The sequence below is a fragment of the Cyanistes caeruleus genome, chromosome 3 (genome assembly GCF_971803275.1).
Source record: "Cyanistes caeruleus chromosome 3, bCyaCae1.hap1.1, whole genome shotgun sequence".
In the NCBI taxonomy this organism is placed as follows: domain Eukaryota; kingdom Metazoa; phylum Chordata; class Aves; order Passeriformes; family Paridae; genus Cyanistes; species Cyanistes caeruleus.
In genome coordinates, this window is record NC_141703.1 from 31,321,495 (window position 1) to 31,345,157 (window position 23,663).

The window sequence follows — 23,663 nt, forward strand, 5'->3', positions numbered from 1 at the left end:
TTGGCAGGTGGGCCAAAATTTGGCAGCTTTGGCAATTAGACCTGCATTGGAAGCTCATAGGAATAAACTTTCAGTTTGGGATAAGATATAAATGAATATTCCTTAAAATTACTGTTGTCCCAAAAGATTTCTAGCACATCAGGAATTCCCCTGTGAGCTGTAAGCTGAGTCATACCCATTTCATGAAGAATGTTGTGTAGTTTTTAGGGACCTGCTTCATTCTTTGTTGTCAGACTCTTCAGTGTTGGCAGGATTTTGCTGGTAATTAACTGACTGATAAGGACAGGCTAGAGCAGGAAGGTGGGTGATGGAAAGCCAAAGGGGTTAAAAGCCCTTCCCACTTCCAGGAGGCCAACAATAGCCACTGAAGGAGCATTTCAGTCTCTCCTCTGATTCCAGTATCTATATACTTCCTTCTTGACAGGCACTGGGCCATCCTCACTGGCTTCTCTCGTGTCCTACATTGCCATAAAGCAGGTTAATGTCCTCTCTCCAGTAAGCAGTGTCTTCCCTGACAGGAACTCCAGAGTGGGCCAGGAATTGATACTGGACGAGGCAGAAGCTTTTCCAGGTGCTGCTTTCCTGGTACTTGTTTCCCAGCAAGAATCTTGTAACTAAGCTGAAACTGAAGTGATTTCATCCTGCCATGGACTCCTACTAAGAACACTCAGGAAACTTTCCAGAACAGCTAATTGGATTTGGTTTGGGGCTGTCTTTGTGTTGTTTTTTTTCTTTTCTTTTGGGAATATTTTATCAGTCCCTTAACTATAAAATGGTCAGCCTATATCTATTTAATTCTCTTTCCACCCACCCCCACCTCCTTGGTGCCCTCCCCAGCCAATACCTTTTCTCTCTCTCATGGATGCTACACTCCAGATGCTCTGGCTTGTTTAGGGCAAGTAATTGAGCTGTGATTTTTCACAGCTTGCAAGAGAGTCCCATGTGAAGCTTGTCACCACAGTGTGAGAACATCCCACTCACTTCCTGCTGCCACTCAAGGACTACTTGAGTTTATCTGGTAAAACTTCAGGAGAGTGTGCCTCCTGAAGATCCCACTTTTCCCAGTGCTAATGACACTCTGACTCAAACATTTGCACAACAGGCAAATAGAGAGTGAATTTTCAATTTTCAGATACAGGGACCTTTCTGGAGGACTACTATTTGAGATCCCAGCTTGACAGAAACACCTCAAGGGGATTTTCTTAGAAATAAATTGACATATAAAGATTGACATATAATGGTTAACGCTTCCTTCTGCTTTCTGCACTTCTCTTGGTACAATTTAATCTGCTGTTTAAGATCAACGGATCCAACTGATATCCTTGGATCTGAGATCTCAGCAGCTACCTTTATAAAATTCTTCTAAAAAAATAAAATAAAATAAAATAAAATAAAATAAAATAAAATAAAATAAAATAAAATAAAATAAAATTTGTTCAGGACTGTCCTCATGTTCCATATCTGTATATCTCTATATATATCTATGTCTATATATACCCACATTAAAAAGCTCATGCCCTGCTTGCTGCTGGATTACACAGCATGAAGCAGCATATTAGTAGAAGCAAGCAGGTTAGAAGTTGTGTTCAGAGGGTTGCTGAGGAGCATGCTGATCCAGTCATCTTGAAGACTGCTTTAGCATGTATGTGACTAAAGAATCAGCTGAACATGAAGTCCATCAGTGAATGGCATTGGACAAAAAACAGGTACTGGGTAAAAGATTCAGTTTTGAAGCAGAACCTGTTTAACACAAGGTGACTGAATGCTCTTCCAGTTGCACCAGCCATACAGTAGAAGCTGGGTTATTTTCAAACCCTCTTCTAACACTGACTCATTGAGAGCTGCTGTCATTGTTTCATAAGGCCAGAACACCAGAGGCTCAGAAAACTTGCCCATAATTAAAGGTTGGGAAAACAAAGCCCAGTTGAAGCTGTACTTAGTGTTAAAACATGTGGGTGAAACAGTGTCAGTGGAAGATAATTTCATACTTTGTGTACTCCTCTTCTTACCTCTCATTCAGTCAGGCACAGCTCATCGTCAGCTGAAGTGCAGAGCACAACTTCTGTAGTTTCACCACCGTGCTCCAGTGCTGGGAGTCTGCTGTTCACTCACATTCTCATCCTACCTTGCCATGGAGCTTCACCCAGCTCCATGTTTCCCTCACAGGCCAGTGGCCCAGCCACATCCTGCACTGCTGCTGAGAGCGCTGTGGCCAGGGCTGGGCCCAGCATGTCTGCATCTGTGAAATAAACACATGCTGGCCCTTGATTGGAACGGTGTTTCCTGTTCTGATACGGCCTTACACTTTAATGAAGTACCTAATGCCTTTCAAGGGCTTTTGGAAATAGAGCTCATGATAATGAAACTGATTTCATGTGTTAGGGCCATACTTCCTACCTCAGATTTCCTGATTTTAGTAACAGGCCAGAAACTTCTTAGGCTTTTTAGTCTATTTCTTAGCATTGGCAGAACAGAAATGCCCTTTAGGAGCACCAAACTAATTGCTAATATGAATGGTAATTGTTTTTTGTTTCTTTTCCTTGCTGGGAACGTTGCACTCCCAATAGTTTCCAGATCTGGATGAGTAGAGCTGACTCATGGCAGTTTGGCTCTGATTCTATTCCAAAGAAATGCTTTAAATTATCCCAAGGGCTGTGAGCTCCATGGTTTCCAGGACAGCCTGTCTTTGAGCACTTGAAGATGTTTTTTCCTCTGGTCTTTTTTCTCTGGACAGAATTCCCCTTGTGTGTGAGCTTCAGTCTTTTTCATGCTGTCTTTGCACAGTCACCTTCCTGCCCAGCTTTTGACCTCCCATTTCCCCATGCTCAGCTTGTCCTCCCAGCATGCTGCAATGTTTTCAACCCCATCTAGATTTTTATGCAAGACTGCACATGCTTTGTCAAAATCTCATTCCTTTTTATTTTTACCTCATCATAAGAGGTCTGTCCTCTTCACGATTTTGTGATGCTTCTCTCTTGTTACCATCTCACCTTCTGCTAAAGAGACTTTTCACTGCATGTCAAGAGTGACTACACCATAGAAGCTGGAGAATAGGTACCTCAGGAAGAGGCAGCAAAAGCCATCTTGTACATGTACTTACCACACACAGAGGTTTCTTTAGTTATACCAAACTTATGCCTAGATTTTATTTCACCCAAATTCTTGTCAATTGCAGTTATGGCTTCTCTTTAAGGCAGCTCTTTTGCTTTCTTCAATCAGGCAAAACAAAGTGAAGGTGCTCTCCAAAATTACCCTGGAGAAGCAAGATAGGACACTCAGGGAGTATTTAGGCTTTGGATATTTTCCTTGGGAGAAAGACAATTTTTCCCCTCTTAAGAAACTGAAAACTGCATGTCAAAGCTCTTCATAGTTCAGGTGGTTTCACCAGAACTGGTGCTCAAGGGGAAGCTCTTCCAAAACAAGAACTAAGAGTATTTTAACAGTGGCCAAAGTTATTTGCATTATCACAAGGGAATGGCTCACACTTTTTTGGGGAAAGGGGAGGCTCAGGGAAAGGCATCTAAATTACTTGTGTTTTGCCTTGTCTTGTTCAAAAGGAAATGTTCTTAAACCAGAATTTTTTATTCCTACCCTCACTGATTAAACCACCGCAGACTATTAGCATCTCAGAATTAATTTCTGCTTCTATCCTCCATGGAATCAATTCCAATGTAAACATCTGCTGGGTAAAAGAAGTGGCATATGACCTTAAGCAGCGCCTTTCACCTTGAAGTTACTGCTAGTTATCTTCCCAAGCTCCATTTGCAGGGAAGCAGGTCCTGGCATGTCAGGACCTTAACTGCTTATTCTTTATTTTTATGCAGTAAAAGACTTGTTTGCTCAGTTACTCAGAGGGAAATTGCATACAAATCCAAGTTGAATATTTCATGACCTTGTGTGGCTCTAGAAGTAGTTAAATTTTAAGAACAAAGGAGTTCCAGCAGGTTCCTGTTCAAGAGATCTGTATCTCTGAGCTTCTGCTGGTGGCATCAGGAAGGACTGACACCTGGAGAGTTTGTTCACTCAGCGAAGCGGAAAAGGGCTCCCTTGGTAAAATAAATGGGACACTCATATTTCATTGCACACAAAACCTTGCTAGAAGGAATATTAACTAAAATATACATTTCATACTCTTTTACTGGATGGATGCTGACAAACAGCTGTTTGCAGTTTGTCAAACTGCTGCTGTAAATTGGTGGCGGTGCCACTGAGTCGTAAGTAAATTTAAGGTGCTAGTGTCTGTTAATGCTTTCTGGTAATGGAAGGGTTCATTTTTACTTGGCTTCAGCTCAGAGGAATATATGTAGTCACTGGGGCTTGCCTTACTGTTAATGAATCGAAACAGGCACCTTACAGGGACAGATAAATCATATCTAAGAATAGTAACATTCTTGTTCAGACCCATGCAAGAACAGTGGTACAAAGGTATGGGCGTAACATAAACAGCAGCTGCTCTTATGCTTGATACCTGGAAACTCAAGAATGTAGACATTTTTCCAGCTTTTTGCTATCCAGTGAATTTTCAAGTGGGTGGCACTGCATAACCTTGAAAACAGTTTCTATTGTCTGCTGCAATAGAAACCCACACTTTCAAGAAGCCAGGTTTCATCTGCAATGAAGTTTCTGATAACACAGGCTCTGTGTGCAGTAGATTTTGGCCCAAAGGCTGTGCCAAGTGTAGTCATGCACACACAAGTTCAGAAAATATAAGGGGAACACAACTAGAACAGACAAATCTTGAAAAAAGCATATTTATTTTAAAGTACAACCCAAAGTTGTATCTGTAAGAAATGCACATGGTATCTTGTTTCTTGCACAAGTCTTGGCTGTGTGCATTTCACTTCAACTTAAAAATGCATCCAGGTTTACAAATGTACAAACAGCATAAAGTGTATTACAGTCTCAACAGAATGCTCTTACATTCAGCCACTTTGCTCTTAAGGTTTTGTGTTGGTTTTGATGGTATTTTTTGTTGATTTTTTCCTTTTTTACATTCTTACAACCTGTGTTAACAAAGACAGCCTTATTTTAAAAAAATACTCTGCATTTTAGCACAAAGTGCCTTTTGATTTTAAATTAGAACTTGGAGGATAACACTGGAAAAAATTTAAAAACCCAAACTTTTCATGAAAGTATTGCATGCCAGGACCATTTTAGAGTTCAAATTGTTTCCTAAATAAAGATGGCAGATGGTAAAATATGAAACCAGTGAAACTGTTCATATTTACAGGGTTTAGCCATAGTTGGGATTTGTGACCACACCCAGACATTTCCAAGCTTATCTGCAACCTCACACTACCATATTGCAGGACAGACTTTAAAAAGGAGCGAGTGATGAAAGCATGACTGATGGGGGAGTGGGGCAGGGGGAAGCAATGGCCTGAAAACGACGTTTCAAAAATTTGCATTCAGAATTGTATCATGACCTGAATAAGAGTTCTTTCTTTTTACTTTAGTTTTCATGAGGATAGTGTGAATTTGACCAAGGATCTGAACTTCTTCTTCCAATTGTTGGGCTCCAAATTCTCCAAGGATTGTAGGTCTGTCCCATGTCTTCAGCAGGATTGGCAACGGTGGTAGCAGCGGGCGGCGGCGGAGCAGCGGCGGAGTTTTCACTACCCATGAGATCAATGCCTGACAACGCGTTTGCTGGAGTGGTGAAGGGAAGGCCACTGTTGAGATTACTTGACCAAATGGAACTGCTGAATGGAGTGGTAGACCACAGGCCACTGGGGTTTCCCAGGATTGACTGCAGTAAAAGACAGAGCAAGGTAAGTGGCAGGCTGGTACACCTCAATTTCCACCTTGTTTACAGCCCCCCAAAAGAAAAGTATCCAAGCAGCAGCAACAAGAAGCCTGCTCTGGAACCCCTTCCATTGTCACTGCAACACAGAGCTCTGGCCTCTCTGTACAAGAGCTTGCCCAGATGAACCACACTGCTCCTGCAGCTGAATGCTCCGGAGCTGCGCGGGCTGCAGGGTGCAGTCATGTTACTGCCTTTGAGCTGTTTTCATTTCAGCTGAGGTGTCCCATACCAGTGCTAATTTAAGCACTATGAGTATTCAACACACGAGGGCTGGAACACTTAAGCTCAAACAAACTAGTTAGAATGAGGTAAATAAATATGGTTTAAGTCTCAAAAAACAAAAAATAAAATAAAAATTGGAAGATAGCAGTGGAAGATAACAGCAAAGTCCTTTTTTCATCTTTTTGCTGTTGCAAATTTATCTCCCTGTAGTCAGACCTTGTCTCTTTTGGATGAATCTACTTGTGTTCAGTCCCACTGTACCTATTCCATATTCCCCGTATATACTTTTTCCCCATCCAGAATTTCTCCAGATGAAGCGAGAGGGGATAGGAGAGCTGGCCATTTAATCACTGAATTCCATAAAGTCTGTCCTGGCTCAAGACACTTGGAAGTCTCTGACAAATGGTCATGGTGCAGCTGCAGGTGAGTTCCAGAACACCACAAATGCATTTGGAATATACAGGACAGGTATGGCAAGCCTAGAGAATACATGCAGTAACACAAGGTCCAGGTTCTGTCAACTGTATTTTACTAAAGCCCAAACAGTAGCAGACAGAAAGCAGAGGAACCTGACCCGTGGTGTGGTGGAAAGTGATACCCGGAAGTAGCCAAAGATGGAAATAAGAAAGGTTAGCATAACTTTCTGCTAATATTAGCACAGAACCTGCTACATGTAAGGCTTCTGGCACTACACAACCCAGTGCAAACAGATTTAATGTACATATCCTGTAAATTCGATTTGTAAATATATTGGAAACTTGATACACCCAACAGGCAGCAGACTTGTTAAGTGCTGTTAGGTACAAACATCTTTATGTTTGGATTTAGTGGCTGGGGATAGGGCATCCCTTCCCAAGATCTCTGCCCTTAGATAACACACACTAGAGGTTAACCAGTATCAGTGTACCCTGCATCTGAAGATCTAAATAAAAATTCCTTTAGGAAAGAAAACAAGGTAGAATCTGAAAATTTCTTTCCTTTAGGTTTTTGTTCTTTGCTCTGGAATGAAGAAGACAGGCTCAGTCTAATGATACCTGAAATTGGCTTGATGCTAACACACCACAAAATTTGCTGCCAAGGGCTGGAGAGGAGTTCTGAGCATTACTTGGGGGATTGACCAGGCCAATGACATCAGGACTCTCCAATGTCATTGAGAAACTGAGCCAGATCAGGGTCACAGTGTATTATTGTCACATAAATAAATGGTTGTATTTAAGCTATACCAGCATTAGACTACTAAACCTACAGTAGGAAACACTCACTATGCTGCTTGGGAACCTATCTAACATACTAAAAATCCACCCTATTTCCTGCTGCAGGCAAGAGGCAGGAACTATTTGCTCCTACTTGTCCCAAAAGTGTTTGGGAGACTGTGATAGAAAGGCACTGGCTCAGAAATCAGAAGCAACCAGGAAAGGAGCAGCAGAGAAGAGCACCTGCTATGCCCTTTCAAGGCTGGTGGAAGGAGGTACAAAGTGGCTGGTGGGCAGAAGTACACACAAAGAAACAGAAGAAGGGGGAGTTGGAAAACGTGGTTAGAAAGGAACCTGGGGAGAAGTACCAGCAAGGCAGCAAGGCTAAGGGAAGACAGGATCCAGAAGGCAAATGGTACTTAGCACAGAAGCAGAGAGTTGTTCATACAAGGAAAAAGCAAAAGGAATAAGGAAGAACAACCAAAATCAACTCTCCAGAAACCTTCCTAGAAAAAAAGGTAACACAGAAACCACTGCCTAAGTGCTGTTTGCAATAATAGCTTGCTTGGCTCTTGTCCCAGAACAGAGGAAAGGGCAGGCCCTGGCCTGGTACCTGCTCTCTTATCAGGCACCTAGAGCAAGGAGAAAAGCCAGGCTTTCCTGTGCTGGCTTGCCATAAGCACTTGAAAATACCACCATCATTTATAACAGCTTTGAGTATTTCAGTCAGTTTGCTGCTTTCTTCTTGTTTATTATGTGATCTTCTCCTTGAGAAAGCTCCTAAAATATCCCCTCTCAAACCAAAGTACTTAAATGGAGTACCTGACACTACTTCTATACCATCTGTCTGGCTTCCATCTTGATGCTTCTCGAAGCACACTTCTAAATATTTTTCAGAAGCAGCTGGGAAATACGTGTTAAGAGCTAGAGAGCTTGTTCTGGTTGTCCTCAAGCCCTCCCTCTATCAAATACTGAGAAACTTGCCCTCCATGTGACCAAAATCCAAGCACCTTTCCTTACATAGCTTCAGTGAGGTTCCAGCTCTGGTTGTAACCACATGACAAGGACGGGATCTGCAAGCCTGTGTCTATAAGAAGCTGTGTGACCTTCTTTGGCTTCCCCTGTCCCTGCCTTCCCCCACTCCATCTGAACTGCTCCCAGGTGAAGTAAACACTGCCTCTTACTCACTACAAAAACATTTTCAGAAGTCAACATGAAGAAGGATTTCAGCTGGCAGTGAAGACAGCTGTTGCAGCATAAGTTCTAGTCTGACACAAGGATGACAGTGCAGCAATGCAATCTGTAAAGTTGGGGTTTTTCTCCTTCTTTTGCTATACTCAAAATCTTCATCAAAATAAGTAATCAGTTTAAAGCCTTCACCCTGTGTTGTCCTTTAGTGTTTTTTCCTAAACTGAAAAGAATATATTCAAGTTCTTTTAGATAGCTTTTTTGGACTTTGTGTTAATTTACAAACAGGTATAATACTGGATTCAGAAAGCAGAATCAAAGTGTGAAAGTTATCATATTGCCTATTTTCCAACTGTCTGTGAAACTGGAAGTAACATATGCAGTGTCCAGCCATGGCACAGGAGCAAACCTGAAGGATTTGTGGGAGCAGAACACACTTTTGTAAGTGCTGCAAGGCACTCTTGTGAGAAATATTTTTATGGGAAGCAGTGTACATGAATTCATCATCCCCAAGTGAGAAGACTATTGTCCAACAGCCATGTCAACTTAAATGCACCAAGATGAATGTGTCTAAGTTCCCTCTTCCTTTATTCTTCAGTTGATTCCTTTCCATCCCAAATTTCTCTGTATTAAATTGGATGGCACATACAAAACAGGTTGGTAACAGTAATAAACCACTGTATTTGGATGGACTGAATACTTACTGCAGTTGTATGAGTTGGGGAACTTGAGCTTGTTGGCCAGGAGGGTACAGAATCTGTAGCTGAAGGATCCCAGATGGATGATGGAACATTATTGAATTCATTCCAGTTTCTCTGAACATCCTGCCCATAAGCAGATCGAGCTGAACCAAGCTTGCTAAAAACCTCTAAAAATAAAATGAAATAAAAATGAGTAAATTACTCTTCTTTTTCCAAGAACAATACCTTTCACAGTTATTTCCCGTATTTTTCTAGCAGGTCCTGCTGCAGTGATATTAGAAGAGGTCACATAATAATACAAATCTCATCTCATGTGAACAACATCAGACAGGGCCACAAACTTGTCATGGTTATAGTGGGGAAAGAGAGTTGAACACTTGCTGTGGGTAATTCAGTCCAGCCTAAGCACAGCAGTACTGAGTCCTGGCAGTTCTCTGTGACAGCAGCACTCATTTGCCTTGCAGCACTCCCTTCCCAGGTGACTCCGGGTAGGAGGCAGCACAGGGAGTGCCCCAGCTCTGATCCCATCTCTGCTAAGAGAAGGAAAAGGAAGCACCAGCAGTCATGGCTCGCCTGCTTCTCACACACAGAACTGATCCCAGGCATTTTACTGGTGCTCTCAGAGCCATGGGTGCCAGGTGTTGCTGATGAAGAGGAGAGAACCCCACAGCAGAAGCTGCCATTGTTTGGATTTCCAGCAGACATCAAACTGTTGCAGTAAATAGCATTTTTTTCAGTAGACACCAATGCCACATCCAAAAGTTTACTTTGCTTATCATCTTTTCAGCCACCTCAAAACATACCACATGTGCCCAAGTACACAAATCTTCTTAAGCACAAAGAGCATCCACACCCTGCAATCTCAATGCCTGGCCATCTCTATTACATTTATGGAAATTTACCCAAATATTTAAATACATTAATTAATTGCTGGGTTTAGTATGCATCAGTTCATTGCGCAGCTATACAAATACTGCGGGAAAACACAAGAGGAAAGCAACACAAGGGTTGGGCCACTGCCTCACTTAACAGAGCCATGTTTTTAGGCAGGTGTTTATGCTAGGAAACCACAGGTCTACTGGCACATTTGTGGAACCTACAGTAAAGTTTTGGGGGAGGGATGGAGAGGAAGAAAACTAAGAAAATAACCCCTGAAATCCAGAAATTTTACTGCAACAGAGAAACTCTAAACTCAAGCATTCTCAGCCCATTGAACACTATGATGTTTCACTAACTTTCTCTGGAGTGAAACACAGAATGTATCACCAAATTTTTAACAAATGTCCCTACAGAGTCTTCCCTTTCCAAAGTGAGGATGGAAACACTGTCTGTACTTAGACCAGTGGAATGAAGGCACCACATTTCTCTACCTGCATTTGAATATGGAAAAATATTTGAACAGAAAAACTCACCTCCAGTTAAATTAAAAGAGTGTCCAAATGCAGAGAAGGAGTTGAGGGGTGTGAAATCAGGACTGCTCGGATTGCTGATAGGACTCCACAAACCCGAACTACATTTTATGGAGGAACAGGAAGGCAATGTACAACTTATTAACACAGTACTACTGACAATATTAACCTATGATCTCTATGCAAATGTATGTGTGTATATATGTTCAGTTATATATATTTATATATATCCATATAAAAATATCTAGTTAAAGATATACTAAATAAATATTTAATGGTGATCAAGAGTTAAGAAATCAGTTTGGTTTTGTTTTAACGATAGATTTTGGTGACAGACATTTTCCTGTGTTAACACCCACCTTGGAGTAACACAGTAATAGAGACACAGTACTCTTTAATCTGCAGAATGAGCATCAAACAAACAAGAGAGTAGCTCTTTTGACTAGTTTTACAGAAAACTCATGGAGTTCAAGCCATATTAAGAGTTTTTTTTCTCAAGCAGATAAAACTCACAGTCACTTGGAAGGGATAAAAATACACTCATGGACAAGCTTCTTAAAAGTAACAAATGAGTTAAATGGAACCAGTGTTAAACATCCACCAAAACAAAGAAAACTCCAACGCACAAACCTCACTCACAAAGCAGCTCCTTTGCATATGGAAACTTGAATTCAAGTCTCTTTCCCACTCCAGAAAGGTTACTGCTTTTTACAACTGAGGGGCTCAGTGCCAAAATGTCATAAAAGACATGTCCTTAGGGAATGTGACTGAGTGCAGCTCTATCCTGTGCCTACAGAAAGCACAAAGCTCACTGACAGCTCTGGTCCTGGTGTTAAAACAGGAGTGAAAGGTGTTGCTGTACAGCAAGGTGCTTTGCCTGTGAACCTCCAAGTGACCTTGGTACACACTCCTCAGTACTGACAGAGCCAAGCTGATTTCTCATTGTGTGGATGCCCAGGAACACAAGGTTGTTCAGTTACTTGGAATGAGAAGAAAAAAAGCTCCCATCACATCCAGAACATCCTTCTCTCTATTTCTGAGTCACTTGCAACTCCTAAACTTTCCTGCAAGGTGAGAGGTGCTGTGCCTAGACTTTAAAAAATAGTTTAAAAAAAACCTAACGAAAATGAATTCTGTCACTCCTTTCAAAATGGCATTAATAGCATGATCTTATTTTCTAGGGGTCCAGGTATTTGCCTAAAGAATATAAAAATTACCTGTCAGAGCCATCACTGTCAACAACTGTGTGAGAAATGCTGATATTGCTGGATACATCTGTCTTGCTTGGAGAAACCTTTGGTAAACCACTGCCACCTGCAAGAATATGTATGTAAAAAATTGGTACAATAAACCCCAGCAAAATATCATAATATTCAGGAAATATTTGGAATTACTAATAACTCCAAACAGGTTCTAGTACCTGGACTTTTGTCATAACCTGCAGCTACAGCAGCAAAAGTGGGGTTTCCATTCCTGCCTGGAAGAGAAGCTGCCTTTGCCAGCTTATGTTTGGTACCATTAGGCTGCTTGGGTTTTGTTTCACTAAAATGAGAAAGAAACAAAAAAAAAAAAAGAGGGAAAAAAAAGAGTAAGGTTTTGGACTTCAGCAGTTTGATTTAAAAAGCAGCAATTTAAGCTAGCATTCAAGAAAACGTTTAAAACAGCTCAAGAGTTTATGTAATTGCACATTTTGCCAATCTACCAAGCTGTACAGCAAAGCAAGATATGCACAGTGGTGTATCTACAGAAAAGCAGTTTCTGTGGAAAGAGGAAACGGGTATGAAAATCGGGAGATGCCCCCAGTGAAGCATAGTTCCATAGGTGCTCAGTGCCTGGGAAATCAGTAGGAAGTAGGATCTGGACTCACTTGCTGCAGCTGCTGTTGACGATGCTGCTGTAAGTGCCTCCTCGTGGCCCAAAAGTGAAGGATGTGGGAGGAGGAGGGGGAGATGGAGAGGCGGGTGTTGGAGAGGGCTGGCGCTGCTTCAGGAAAGCATCTGCATTCAGGGTTTGCAGAGAGAGCTTATACAGGTTGTCTGTGGCTATAAAGAGAAACACAAAACATCTTCCTGTAGGATTTACATTACAGAAAAGGCTTCTTGAACTTCTGCTATCCCTTCTGTTCAAATGGGGGAATTAAGAAAAGGCTGTTTGCTCCCAGTGATGGAAGGAACAGCTCCTCTATGCTCAGCTGTGGTTATTCAGGTCTGCTGTTTGTTTTCAGAGAGACTGATTTGCAACGAAACAACCAGGAGGAGGTGAATTGGTTCCCACACAAGGGGTTTACAATGCAACCAAAAAACTGCAACAGTGTCCTAAGCTAACGACTGCATTAAGGTGTTTTCAGTGTTCCCTCTCAAGGAAAAATAATCTAATTAGTTCCAAATTCGGCTGGAGCAGACCAAGCAAAACCCCATCTACTGTAGAAAATACATATTTTTTGAGCAGTAATTCTCATTTTCTCAATTTTCCCCAGAAGCTTCTGAATCCTGTTAATCACTGGAGAGCTGTAGAGTGACCCATGCTCTGCCCACATTTTCAAACCTCCCAAATCATATCAGATGCTATATCAATATCAATATGGGGCCCACAGCAGAAAAATGGAGTTCAGCTATGAGCTGAAAAGGAGACAGGAAGATCTATAAGCAGATCAAGCCTATCTACAAATATTAATTGCAGAACACTCATTCTGCCATTGTCTAGTGATTACTTACAGCTGCCAGCCTTGTGGAGAGGCACAGAGTCCCACTCTGGTGGTGGAGAATCCTTTTCCCCTTCTGAGCTGCTGGTGTTTCCTAGCTCCTGTGCAGAACCACTGGGGAGAAATTTTGCTAATACTGATGGTCTGTTCTCCATTAACTTACTGCTTGGACCTATTAAAACAAAAGAAAAAGCAAGTGCGTGGGTAACAAACTGAATAGCTGTCTTCTCACACCAGACTTAGAATTCAGCACTCAAGAGGGGTTACAGACAATGATATAAAACTCTTGAGGCATTTACAAAAACCACCCTCACACTACCTCTTGTTTTGGGGAGGTTTCTTGATTTAGAGCCACTTGACAGAAGGTGTGGTGTAGAGATCTTGGATGGAAAGGTTTTTCGCTGCTTGTTTTCCAGTGGGGGAGTATAAGACAATTCCAAGGGACTAGAAGACAACAGAAATGCTTTTATTTTAAAGCTCTGAAGTACTGAAAAGCACTTTTATCTTTATATATATATATGGAGAGGGAGAGAGAGGGAGAGAGAGGGAGAGAGAGGGAGAGAGAGGGAGAGAGAGGGAGAGAGAGGGAGAGAGAGGGAGAGAGAGGGAGAGAGAGGGAGAGAGAGGGAGAGAGAGGGAGAGAGAGGGAGAGAGAGGGAGAGAGAGGGAGAGAGAGGGAGAGAGAGGGAGAGAGAGGGAGAGAGAGGGAGAGAGAGGGAGAGAGAGGGAGAGAGAGGGAGAGAGAGGGAGAGAGAGGGAGAGAGAGGGAGAGAGAGGGAGAGAGAGGGAGAGAGAGGGAGAGAGAGGGAGAGAGAGGGAGATGTATATATGACCCACATTGCTCCACACATTTTAGGTTCACTCATATTCCAGAAGCAGCTTTCACCCTGGAGCTCCAGGATCACAAAACCCATTTGATTATACAGAGGCAACAAGAAATGGCAGCTGCCCTTTTTCTACTCTGCCCCTACACACCCCTGTTAGATCCCATGGTCCTAGTATGCTATTGCCTCAAATGTACAGGATTATTTTTTAATCAATAATATAAAACTACTAAAATGCACCACCAAATTTAATTGGCTGTATATTACTTTTTTCTCCAGGTATTTGATTCTGTCTCAAACTTCCTAGGGGAGGAACTGTTTTCCCCATGTCTTGCAGAAGAATTCCAAGCCAGCTCTCATTGTGGCCTTTGAAAACTGTCACATGTAATGAACTTGTGATTTATAAGATAAAGCAAAGTACATAATTGTAAGAATAAATAAGGAAGAGACTTTGCCAGGCAATGTTTTCAGAAGTATTTTGAAGAACATTTATTTATTCTAACTACAAACTCAGCCTACTATTAATTACGACAAGAAAAACACAGCTGATATACCATACCTCAGTTTGGTGAAGTTTACTTTTGTGGCACTTGGATACCAATCTGATTTCACAATGCTATTTTGGAATGCACTAGGTATGGTATGACTAAGATTCTTCATGTTTCTCCCCGTCTATGCTCTGCAATCAATCACATGCCAGTAAGGGACAGGGACTGGCAATGGCAGCAGCCTCCTTTAATAAAGTACCCAAGCCTGACCCTACTCTATGATACAAAAAAGGAAACTGAGGCTGCAGTTTCCCAAGGACAGCTAAAGGCATTCACATCAATGCTGGCTCAATGTGCTGCCCATAGAAACATTAACCCCACTTTTTGTATGCAATACCTGTTATAAAAACCTTAACATCGCTTTGCCTGACTTTCATTGCTGGATTTAGCTTTCACTTATGTGCTGTTTCCATTAAGTAATTTATTATTTGCAAGCTTCAGATATTCCTTGACATCAGGAAGAAAGAGGAAGTTGCTTAAAAGGTACCTGTTGTTGGCATTTGCCAAACTGGCAGCTAAAATAGTCAAATGCAGATATTTTTATCAATCCATCTTCCCAGTAAACATGACACATTCCCTACTAGACAGCTTCATTATGCTTACCTGGTTTTCACATCTACAGGGATTTCTTTCTTGATACTTGTAAGCACTTTTTTGGTTTTCTGTTTTACTGGGACTATTTCATTTTCAGGTTTTTCTGCTATAACTTTTCCCTTTTGTTTCTCAGGTTCCTATAAAAGACATAACGACACATTAATAATCACAAAAAGCAAAGTCCCTCTTGCATCAGAACACATGTAACAAATAGGGCTGAGGAAAGAATGCTGTTGGTAAGCATGAGCATTTTTGCAGTTTTGAAGGTCTTTTTTTCATGACTTAATGAGTTTGCCTATGAAATATGGTTTCTATTTTTTTTTATTTGGAGAAACAGAAATGGAAATAGCAAATTAATGAGCTTTAGGCAAACCGGATGTTTGCAAATACACAGCTCCCCTGGTCACGGCCTCTGAGTCTACTTAATAAGATACTAGCTCTGTACTGAGACCTTTACTGCATCTGTTGCATGCAGTCCAGGCCACCTGAAACAGACTTTTCAAGAAAGCAAATAATATGAGCAACTTCACAATTCAATTTATTATTTTCTTTAAAACACTTCTAAGTGTCTAAATAAACTTCTAAGACTTTCTAAATAAAATATATTCTCAAATAGCCATCCTGAAAAAATCAACAGCAACTTTCAAGTGACAACTTACTAAACTGTAACCTTTAAAATATATCCTACAGATTTCTTTTTTCCCACAGGTATAATCCCTGTCTTTTACAAAGTTCAAATTTAAGAAATCAAAATTTAGGATTGGTTTTCTCCCCTTTGGCATTACCTCTCCTTTCTTTGTCAGAGTTTTCTTTAGGACAAAATATTTGTGACAATCCAACCACTACACAAATTATAGACATTATTTAATTACCTTGGAGCATGTGAGCTGAATAAGTTAAGTAAAGGCAGGGGTACTGTATAAGGTAATTAAGTTAACTACATGCTGACAAGTTACCACCATTGATCTGAGCCTTTTTAATTGACAAAAGGCATGATTTAGCATGCACCTTAATTATTGAATGAAATTAGCACCCATACTTTGGTGTTTTATTCTGCAAATAGAACTGGCCAGGAGACAATTACCATAATGCTGCTGACAGCTGCTTGCTAATTCAAGCCACAGTCACCTGGGCATTTTCAGTCCTGAGACTACAGAACTTAAGCATGTTCACACTCAGAGGTGGAGATTTGATACAGTGAAGGCAAGAACTGGGAAAGGTGCTTTTTAATTAACATTCTTCCTTTATTAGGTATTACATGAAACCTGAGAATGGTGTGGGGGAGAGAGACTGTGTTCCTACTCCAACAGGTGACACATGGCTATACAAGGGCCTCCTTTTCTCAGTGGCGCCGTACCTCTTTGAGAAGTGGTTCTGTGTCTGGGTTGGAGGTTTCTGTTGTGGTTGAAGAACTGTCATCATCTGCCAAGGAATCCTTCAGCTCATCCTCCTGTTGCTTTCCTTTCCCTCTTCTGTCCTTTTCTTCCCGTTTCTTCTGTGGCTTAGCCTTGCGCTGAACTGTTTTCCCTTTTCCTAGAAAGATAAGGATGCTTCAGATTCTCAGCAGCAGTGCCAGAGATGGGCCAGCTCCCTTCATTTCAGAGGCTACCCCATGTGATTAAGCCTCTGAAGTTTGTTGCCTGTTATGACACACCAACCACTTTTGCCCCTTTGCACCAAGTCTGAGCAAAAGAAGGACCCTGATCTCCACCACTGCATTTATGTTCCTGAGCAGTGTCCCCATTGCCTCTCTGTGGATGTAGGCACCTGGCTGCCTGTAATTCCTCTCTGCTCTGTTCCTGACATTCCTTTTAAACACCACAGAATCCAGTCTGACAGTTTAACCACATAACATTAGATTTAAATTTCTGAGGATGGCAAAAGCTCTATCATCCAAACAAATGAAGAACAGAAATGACCAGCATGCTTGTCAGTTGAAAAAAAACCCAACAAAACACAAAACAACTTGAAATAAGACTAGTGTGGATGAGCAAAATCAGTAATAGTATTTATCTAGCAAAGAGGTAAAACACCCAGATGACCAAATCCTGAAAATCGCACACCCAAGTATAATTTTTCCTCCTGACATATTTTATTCCTTTAGAGTAGACTATTCTCAGTACAAAGCAGCTGTGCATGCTTGTGTGTGGAGTCTTCATGACCTTACCATTACCTGCTGCTGAATGTGAGCCTTCACAACAGTCTTGTTTTACTAGCTGTAGTATGTGTCTTTACTCATAGGATCCTTCTTAAGATACTGCTCTTCAAAATAAGCATTCTCATTTATAAGCTACACAGTACCTTCATACAACCTCAAGGATGGATTTAATTGTTCACTCAAAGGCTCAAGTAACCTGTGCTGAATAACTGGATTCTGCTTCTTCTAGAATTTGTGCTAGCTTGAGCTGGAATTGAGACTAAAAGCACCATGACAGCTGTTATATTTTATTTGGCAAAATGGTAAAGTTTGTACCCAACCAGAAATTTGCCTTCAGTATTTTGGCAAATACCAGAGACATATCAGTGCCTACAGACTTTGGTTTTTAAGACATAAGTATCAGTATCTAGGACAACAAAAATATTAGAGATAAAAATATTCTTTTTGAATGCAAATAGATATGTAAATATAAGCAGATCTTCCTATGAACACCTTTTTCAAGGTTGGCTTCCAGCATATTAAGGGCATTTTGGCTGGGCCTCAGAAGGCCTCATTCCAAAATTTGCTTGAAATGTAATCCACATTCAGGACTGCCAAACAGTTTAATGTTCATAATTAGAATATCTATGTAAAATGTTACCATGACATTATAACAAAGCATAAAGCAGCTGTTTAACAAAAATCTAATGCAGCCTCCACTGCACTCTGCTAGGACCCAGGTATTGGGAAGCTGAAACAGAAGACTGTATAAGTCAGCAATTCTGCACAGTGTGTTATGACAAACAGTTTTTGTCCAGAAGCTGCTGCTTCTGCAAAAGTTTGTGATTAGCTCTGAATACTTATCTAAAAACAAATACCTATGTGTGCATATAGGTGCAGACAGATTATCAAACTTCCCCTATAGTTTTACATTTTTACATTTTAAAGAGGACAAATGGAAATAGACACACTACATTATCTGGAGTGGGAATATGCTTTTGAAATCAAACTTGGTGCTCTCCACATATTGTATGCAGCTGCATTACAAAACACTCTCAAGTGCAAGAACTGCTTCCTTCTTAGGAGGAGCTAGAAATGGAAGATGTGCTCCAAAGTGCTTTCAGGCATTCAGTACATGGACTGGATCAGTCCACTGCACACCCATGTATGCTCATATGTGACCCATGAGAATGTTGCATTCTTAATACCAAACACTTTGCTTTCCAGAGCTCCAACACTGCACTGTTTACCATTATGGACACCATCCACGAAACCTCCCTACCATCACATCACCTTCTGTTGTCCTATTTAGCCTTTATGGAATGAATACCTGACAAACTGATGTCAATTCTCTTAATTCCTCCAACCACCTCCCACTGTGAAAACTAAAAGCAGCCCAAAACCAGAGTAGTGTATTTCAGCAAGACACCAAAACCTCACATCACTTCAGAGTCTTCACTTTGAAAGTCCAAACACATCCTAACATCCACTCTGAACTAATTAAGAACTTTCTACTCATTACCACCTAACAGAGTGAAGTTAGTTCTCTGGTGAGGCACAATCTTACAGATGGTGCAGTGTTTATGTGCCTTCCCATGATTCATTTTCTTAACTTTAATAAGTAACACAGTATCAGTGCCATTTCTGTACAAGTGTTGGTAGCAAAAAGTGTAAAAATGTTTAGAAATAAACATATTAACACTAAATAATCATATAACTCTGGGATGCAATTGAAATTGCTGATACAAAAATCATAATTAGAAATCCTACTTCAAGAAGTGTTCAAAAGAAGACAATAACTGACAATTTCAAAAGTCTAAACATATCTAATGTAAGAAATTCAATTAATTATTTTAAGCACTACACAACTGCAAAGATGAATGAGCAAATCCAACTCAACTCTAGCCTCATACAAAAATGAATGCAATGTATAGACACAGGTGCCTTATATTAATTTGCTGACCACCTGACATTAAGGATTTTCCACAACTACAAGTCTGGGCATGAAGAATTCCATTCCTAAACAATAACACAGGGGCTATTTGCCCATCTCTCTCTCTTTCCCTCCTCCCTTTCTCCCTGCCTCACTTTTCACAACACACTAAAACAACTTCCTTTTCCCTTCCCTGAGCCCTAAGCCCAAATGATGGATGTGGGAGGGACAGATGCCAACTCAAAGGTAAAGGAGTAACAACAAATAGCATTTTTCTTCTTCAGAGAAATCAGGTGTCTAGATATTCACACCTGCTATCATCAAAACATGCCACTGTTTTTGCAGGAAGAATGACAAGCTAGCTCTGCACAGTGCACTTCCCTACCATAAGGTAACACAAGTGTTCAAGACAGGCACACAGCACAGGCAGGGACCACAAAGAAACACTCCTTTTCCACACTATGAAAATGTGACCTTTACAGTCAATTAAATTTTGTCCTGTTTTACATAGGGAATCATCCCATTAAAGCAGAATTGTATTACCTTTGTTTTTTGCTAGTGGAGATGGGGGCTGTTCTGTAAACACATCAGGGGAAGGGGATTCTGGGTGGTCAAAGTCTTTTTCCATAGTTTCTATGAGCCCAGTGAGATCTGAATCCTCTGAGCTGTGCCTCCTGCTGCTGGCACATTCGCCGTGAGGCGGGCTGAGAAGCGGGAGCTGTGGCAAAGCACTTTCAGTCTGTTGCTCTTGCTGCTGGGGCCCGGATGCTGGGGGTTGCTGGTGGGGCTGCTCTGCCAAAGCTGGTGCCTGCTGCTGCTGCATTAGCTGCTGGTTCTGCCTTGTCCCCTTGGCTCTTTTGCCTGCGGCATGAGTCTGAGGTGTGGCACCTGAATCCAAGGTAAAGGGCCCCGTTCTGTTTACTGACTGCATGGAAGCTGCTTGTGCTGAAGTCCTGTTAGTTATACTTGAATTGGTTTTGGATTTGATGTTCTCAACATCAGGTGCATTTCTATTGCTGTGAAGGTGTGCTGTTGCATTGCATTGCTTATGATTCCCTGCACCGGATCGTGAAGACGAACTGCCTGCTCCATAAATTCCTCTGGACGAACTGTGATTAGAATCCGATCCAAGTGTATTCAAGCTGCAAGAATAACACATGTTTAAACGTACTCCATGATGTTTCCACTCTTCACCATGAAAAGAGAATCACTATAGTCAAAAGAAGCCATGAACTATACTATTCTTGGCATACAACCAGCAAAAATGCCTAAAATTGTTTTGGCAAGTCAGTAGCCTTTACCATTTCCTGTTCACTCGCCTGCTGTACATAGGAACAAGAACACAGTAAAATGACTGTTGATACATATGATGGACGGACCACTGAAAGAAGATGATGTTAACTTAAGACACCTACGATAGGAACTTCTGGCCTGCAATTTTTTTTTTGCAGTCCTGTACAGTCCATTTTTGAGAATATTAACAGGAAACTTGGCAGGGTTTGGTTTTTTGGTGAATATCTTTTTTTCCTGTTTTTTTTTCCAAAAGAAGAATATTCCTGACAATCAAAAAATTCATCTTTTCATCCAAGCCATATTTTTACAAGCAACTCTGGGGATATCTTTATTCATTCACCTGTTCTATACAGCAGTATTAATTTCTTACTGGCCTGATAACTAAATAAATAAATGGTAAAAGTACCTCAAGAAGCCCAAACATTTACTTACTTTCCATCAGATGAAATTCCAACTATTCTCCTGAGATCAAGTGGCCTTCCCATATCAAAGGGAGGGTTTGAGGCCTCAAAGGACAAGCGTCTTCTAAATGGCTCCCAAATTCCTTGAGCTTCTAGATAGGCTGTTCCAATTACCAAGAGAAAGAGTACACTGTAGAGAAGAAAGGTAGTCATCTAAGGATTTATTTCTTAGTTTTGAGCATTTAAAAATTAATTACTAATCACACAGGACAAAAAGTTTGTATCCTGTATTAAAAATACTAAAAATTGCATCCAAACCACAATTTTGTCTGACAGAAACATAACATACACAAGACTGGCATGATTTGCAAATCACAAGCACTGAGAATGGGAGCTAGATGCAAGCCTGACATGCAGCTGCCAAGTGTATTAATCTAAAAGAAAAAAAATTGGACTTCAAAACCTGGAGCCACAAGCACATAACTATTCAAAGCAACAGAGATGATTTAGGGAAGGCAAAAATAAACACCACTTTATCAAATTTAAAAAAATTGGACTATACAAACTCCTAGTGTTCATACCTAGAAATTAAGGATAACTTTGCAGTGATATAAAGGAGTTATTTTAGGGGCAACTAGCAAACACATATATGATGGCAACCCAAAAGTTAGAGGCAGTTTATGCACAGGAATCTTGGAATATTATAAAATATATTAGGACTCTTCTCTAGTTTGCTGCTAAGAAGGATTTTTGTATCTTTAGGAAAAAGACACAGTAAGGGAATGGATTAGTATTCTCTATTCTTTATAAAGTCTAATTAACAAATACAGCACATATAAAATTATGAAAGCAAACTAAACCCATGAGCTGAGAAACATTACTTACTCTGTCAGAATTAAAACCAAACTCAGCCTATACCTTTCTAGCACATATATAGAAGAAAACCACATAAGTACTCACTCAGCACTTTAAGTAATGCAGTGTTAGTGATGACACAAAATTTCCTAAGTAACAGAAATTTTCTTCTTACTTTGGAAAATGCAGTTTCCTCACTAAACACTGCATTACTTAGGAAAGTGCTGAAGAGTCAAAAAAGAAAATGAAGTGGGCTGTAACTTCATCTTCTCTTTTTCTCTTGTTAGTCCCTACAAGGAAAGACAACCTAAGTGAACAGTTGCAAAATGAAGAGCCAGTAACTTACTGTGGGGAAAAAAAAAGGAACATGACATTTATGTGATAATGTTTTGGATTTGCAGAACACAGAAAGACCACTTTTTCTTCAGAGGCATCTACAGCACCAAAACATTTCGCACTAAGATATAAGCTTAACACTAATGAAAAGAAAAGCAGCATTTGTTGCTATTGATAAGTAAAAACTCATACTGATAAGTTTCCATGCTAGGGTTTTCTCTGCACAAAAGCAGTGGGGTAAAGTGTCTCACATCCAAGAGGTGAGCAGGACATAGGGTTTAAAACTCTTGATTTCAAATAAAGAAGGTAGAGGTTAGACTGTGAGGTTAGACTTAGAGGTGGCACTTTCAATGCATTATTCAACAAGGTATAATTAATATGTCTGTTTGCTGAGGAAAAATGTGCATTAATATCCTACTACGTAACCTGTGAGTGTGCAGTGTTACAAACAATGTCCTTCAGGTTCTCAGAAATCCCATTATTAGTATCACCAGTTGTCTGTCACATAACAAGCAGCAGCAAAGTTAAATTCATCCAAGGCATCTGCTAAGCTCATTACAATCACTGCCTTCTATCTCTAAAGCACAGTACTCCAGAAGGATGCTTGCAGTTCTACAGGAATTCACTGCCATCAGTGCTTTAATACCTAATATGTTTCAAGTTTGGCTTATTTATCAAAATCCCTAAAGATTATCAGAGCTAACAGGAGTATGCACCTCAGTTAAAGAAATAGGTTCGAGCAAGAAGTATATTATTTTGTCCCTGGTTTGAGCAGAAAGTCAGCACTCCTTTGCCTTAAACAGCTCACAATCTATAGGAGTCTTTATCAATTTGATGTCCTTTTAGCCTATTTTATTTTACAACAATTAGAGCATGTGCTGAATACCCATGTGCTTCTCTGTAACCCATATTTGAGCAGTGGCAGTTTGTGCCCGTACAGCAGTAAGAACAAACACACACACAACCTCATTATTCCTGAGATGATTATGTACAGTGCCAGTTCCCAGTTGGGCCTGGGCAGTGCTTCTGCACACGTTGCCAACATGTGATATGGAAGCGATGCATTCAAGATAAATACAAATTCAGAGCCTCCTGCAGTGATGAATTTTAATTCACGTATAACTCTGGAAGCAGTGAAATCTGGTGTAAACCTGGAAACAACATAAAGCACATTAGAACTTTTCATATAAACAGCACAAAGGTTTTAGGCAATTTTTATAATTCATAAATTACAAATTTTTAAAAAAACCCCTGTAATTCAACCCCATCAATTACAACACAGCCTAAAAATACTTGTGTATCTTTCAAATACCTTGAGATGTGTTTGATTATGTTCATTAACACTTAATGATTCTAGATTACTCCTGCAGTACCACATGAAGTTATAATACCTGAAAATAAGGTTTTGCCACACCTGTTAATGAAAGCTATGAATGCAGCAAAAATGCAGCAGCAGGTCTAAGTAAGTAATGGAACCAACACTTCACCTTTGAGTCACAAAACTGACTGTTCAAAAACATCA

At 40.5% G+C, this 23,663-nt stretch overlaps 1 protein-coding gene across 1 annotated transcript in view; it reads right to left on the reverse strand.

The window, feature by feature from the left end:
• Positions 1 to 4,735: 4,735 nt before the first annotated feature.
• Positions 4,736 to 23,663, reverse strand: part of TMEM131 (transmembrane protein 131) — a 91,173-nt gene continuing 72,245 nt past the window's right edge. The window contains exons 29-41 of the mRNA XM_086880553.1: positions 23,107 to 23,292; positions 20,982 to 21,140; positions 19,800 to 20,398; positions 16,544 to 16,719; positions 15,196 to 15,323; positions 13,540 to 13,664; positions 13,234 to 13,392; positions 12,387 to 12,561; positions 11,940 to 12,061; positions 11,737 to 11,833; positions 10,523 to 10,620; positions 9,114 to 9,277; positions 4,736 to 5,749 (exon numbers count right to left, since the gene is read on the reverse strand). Coding sequence (XP_086736679.1) covers positions 5,453 to 5,749; positions 9,114 to 9,277; positions 10,523 to 10,620; positions 11,737 to 11,833; positions 11,940 to 12,061; positions 12,387 to 12,561; positions 13,234 to 13,392; positions 13,540 to 13,664; positions 15,196 to 15,323; positions 16,544 to 16,719; positions 19,800 to 20,398; positions 20,982 to 21,140; positions 23,107 to 23,292 — 2,485 coding nt within the window. The 3' untranslated portion in view covers positions 4,736 to 5,452. The remainder of the gene's footprint in view (positions 5,750 to 9,113; positions 9,278 to 10,522; positions 10,621 to 11,736; positions 11,834 to 11,939; positions 12,062 to 12,386; positions 12,562 to 13,233; positions 13,393 to 13,539; positions 13,665 to 15,195; positions 15,324 to 16,543; positions 16,720 to 19,799; positions 20,399 to 20,981; positions 21,141 to 23,106; positions 23,293 to 23,663) is intronic.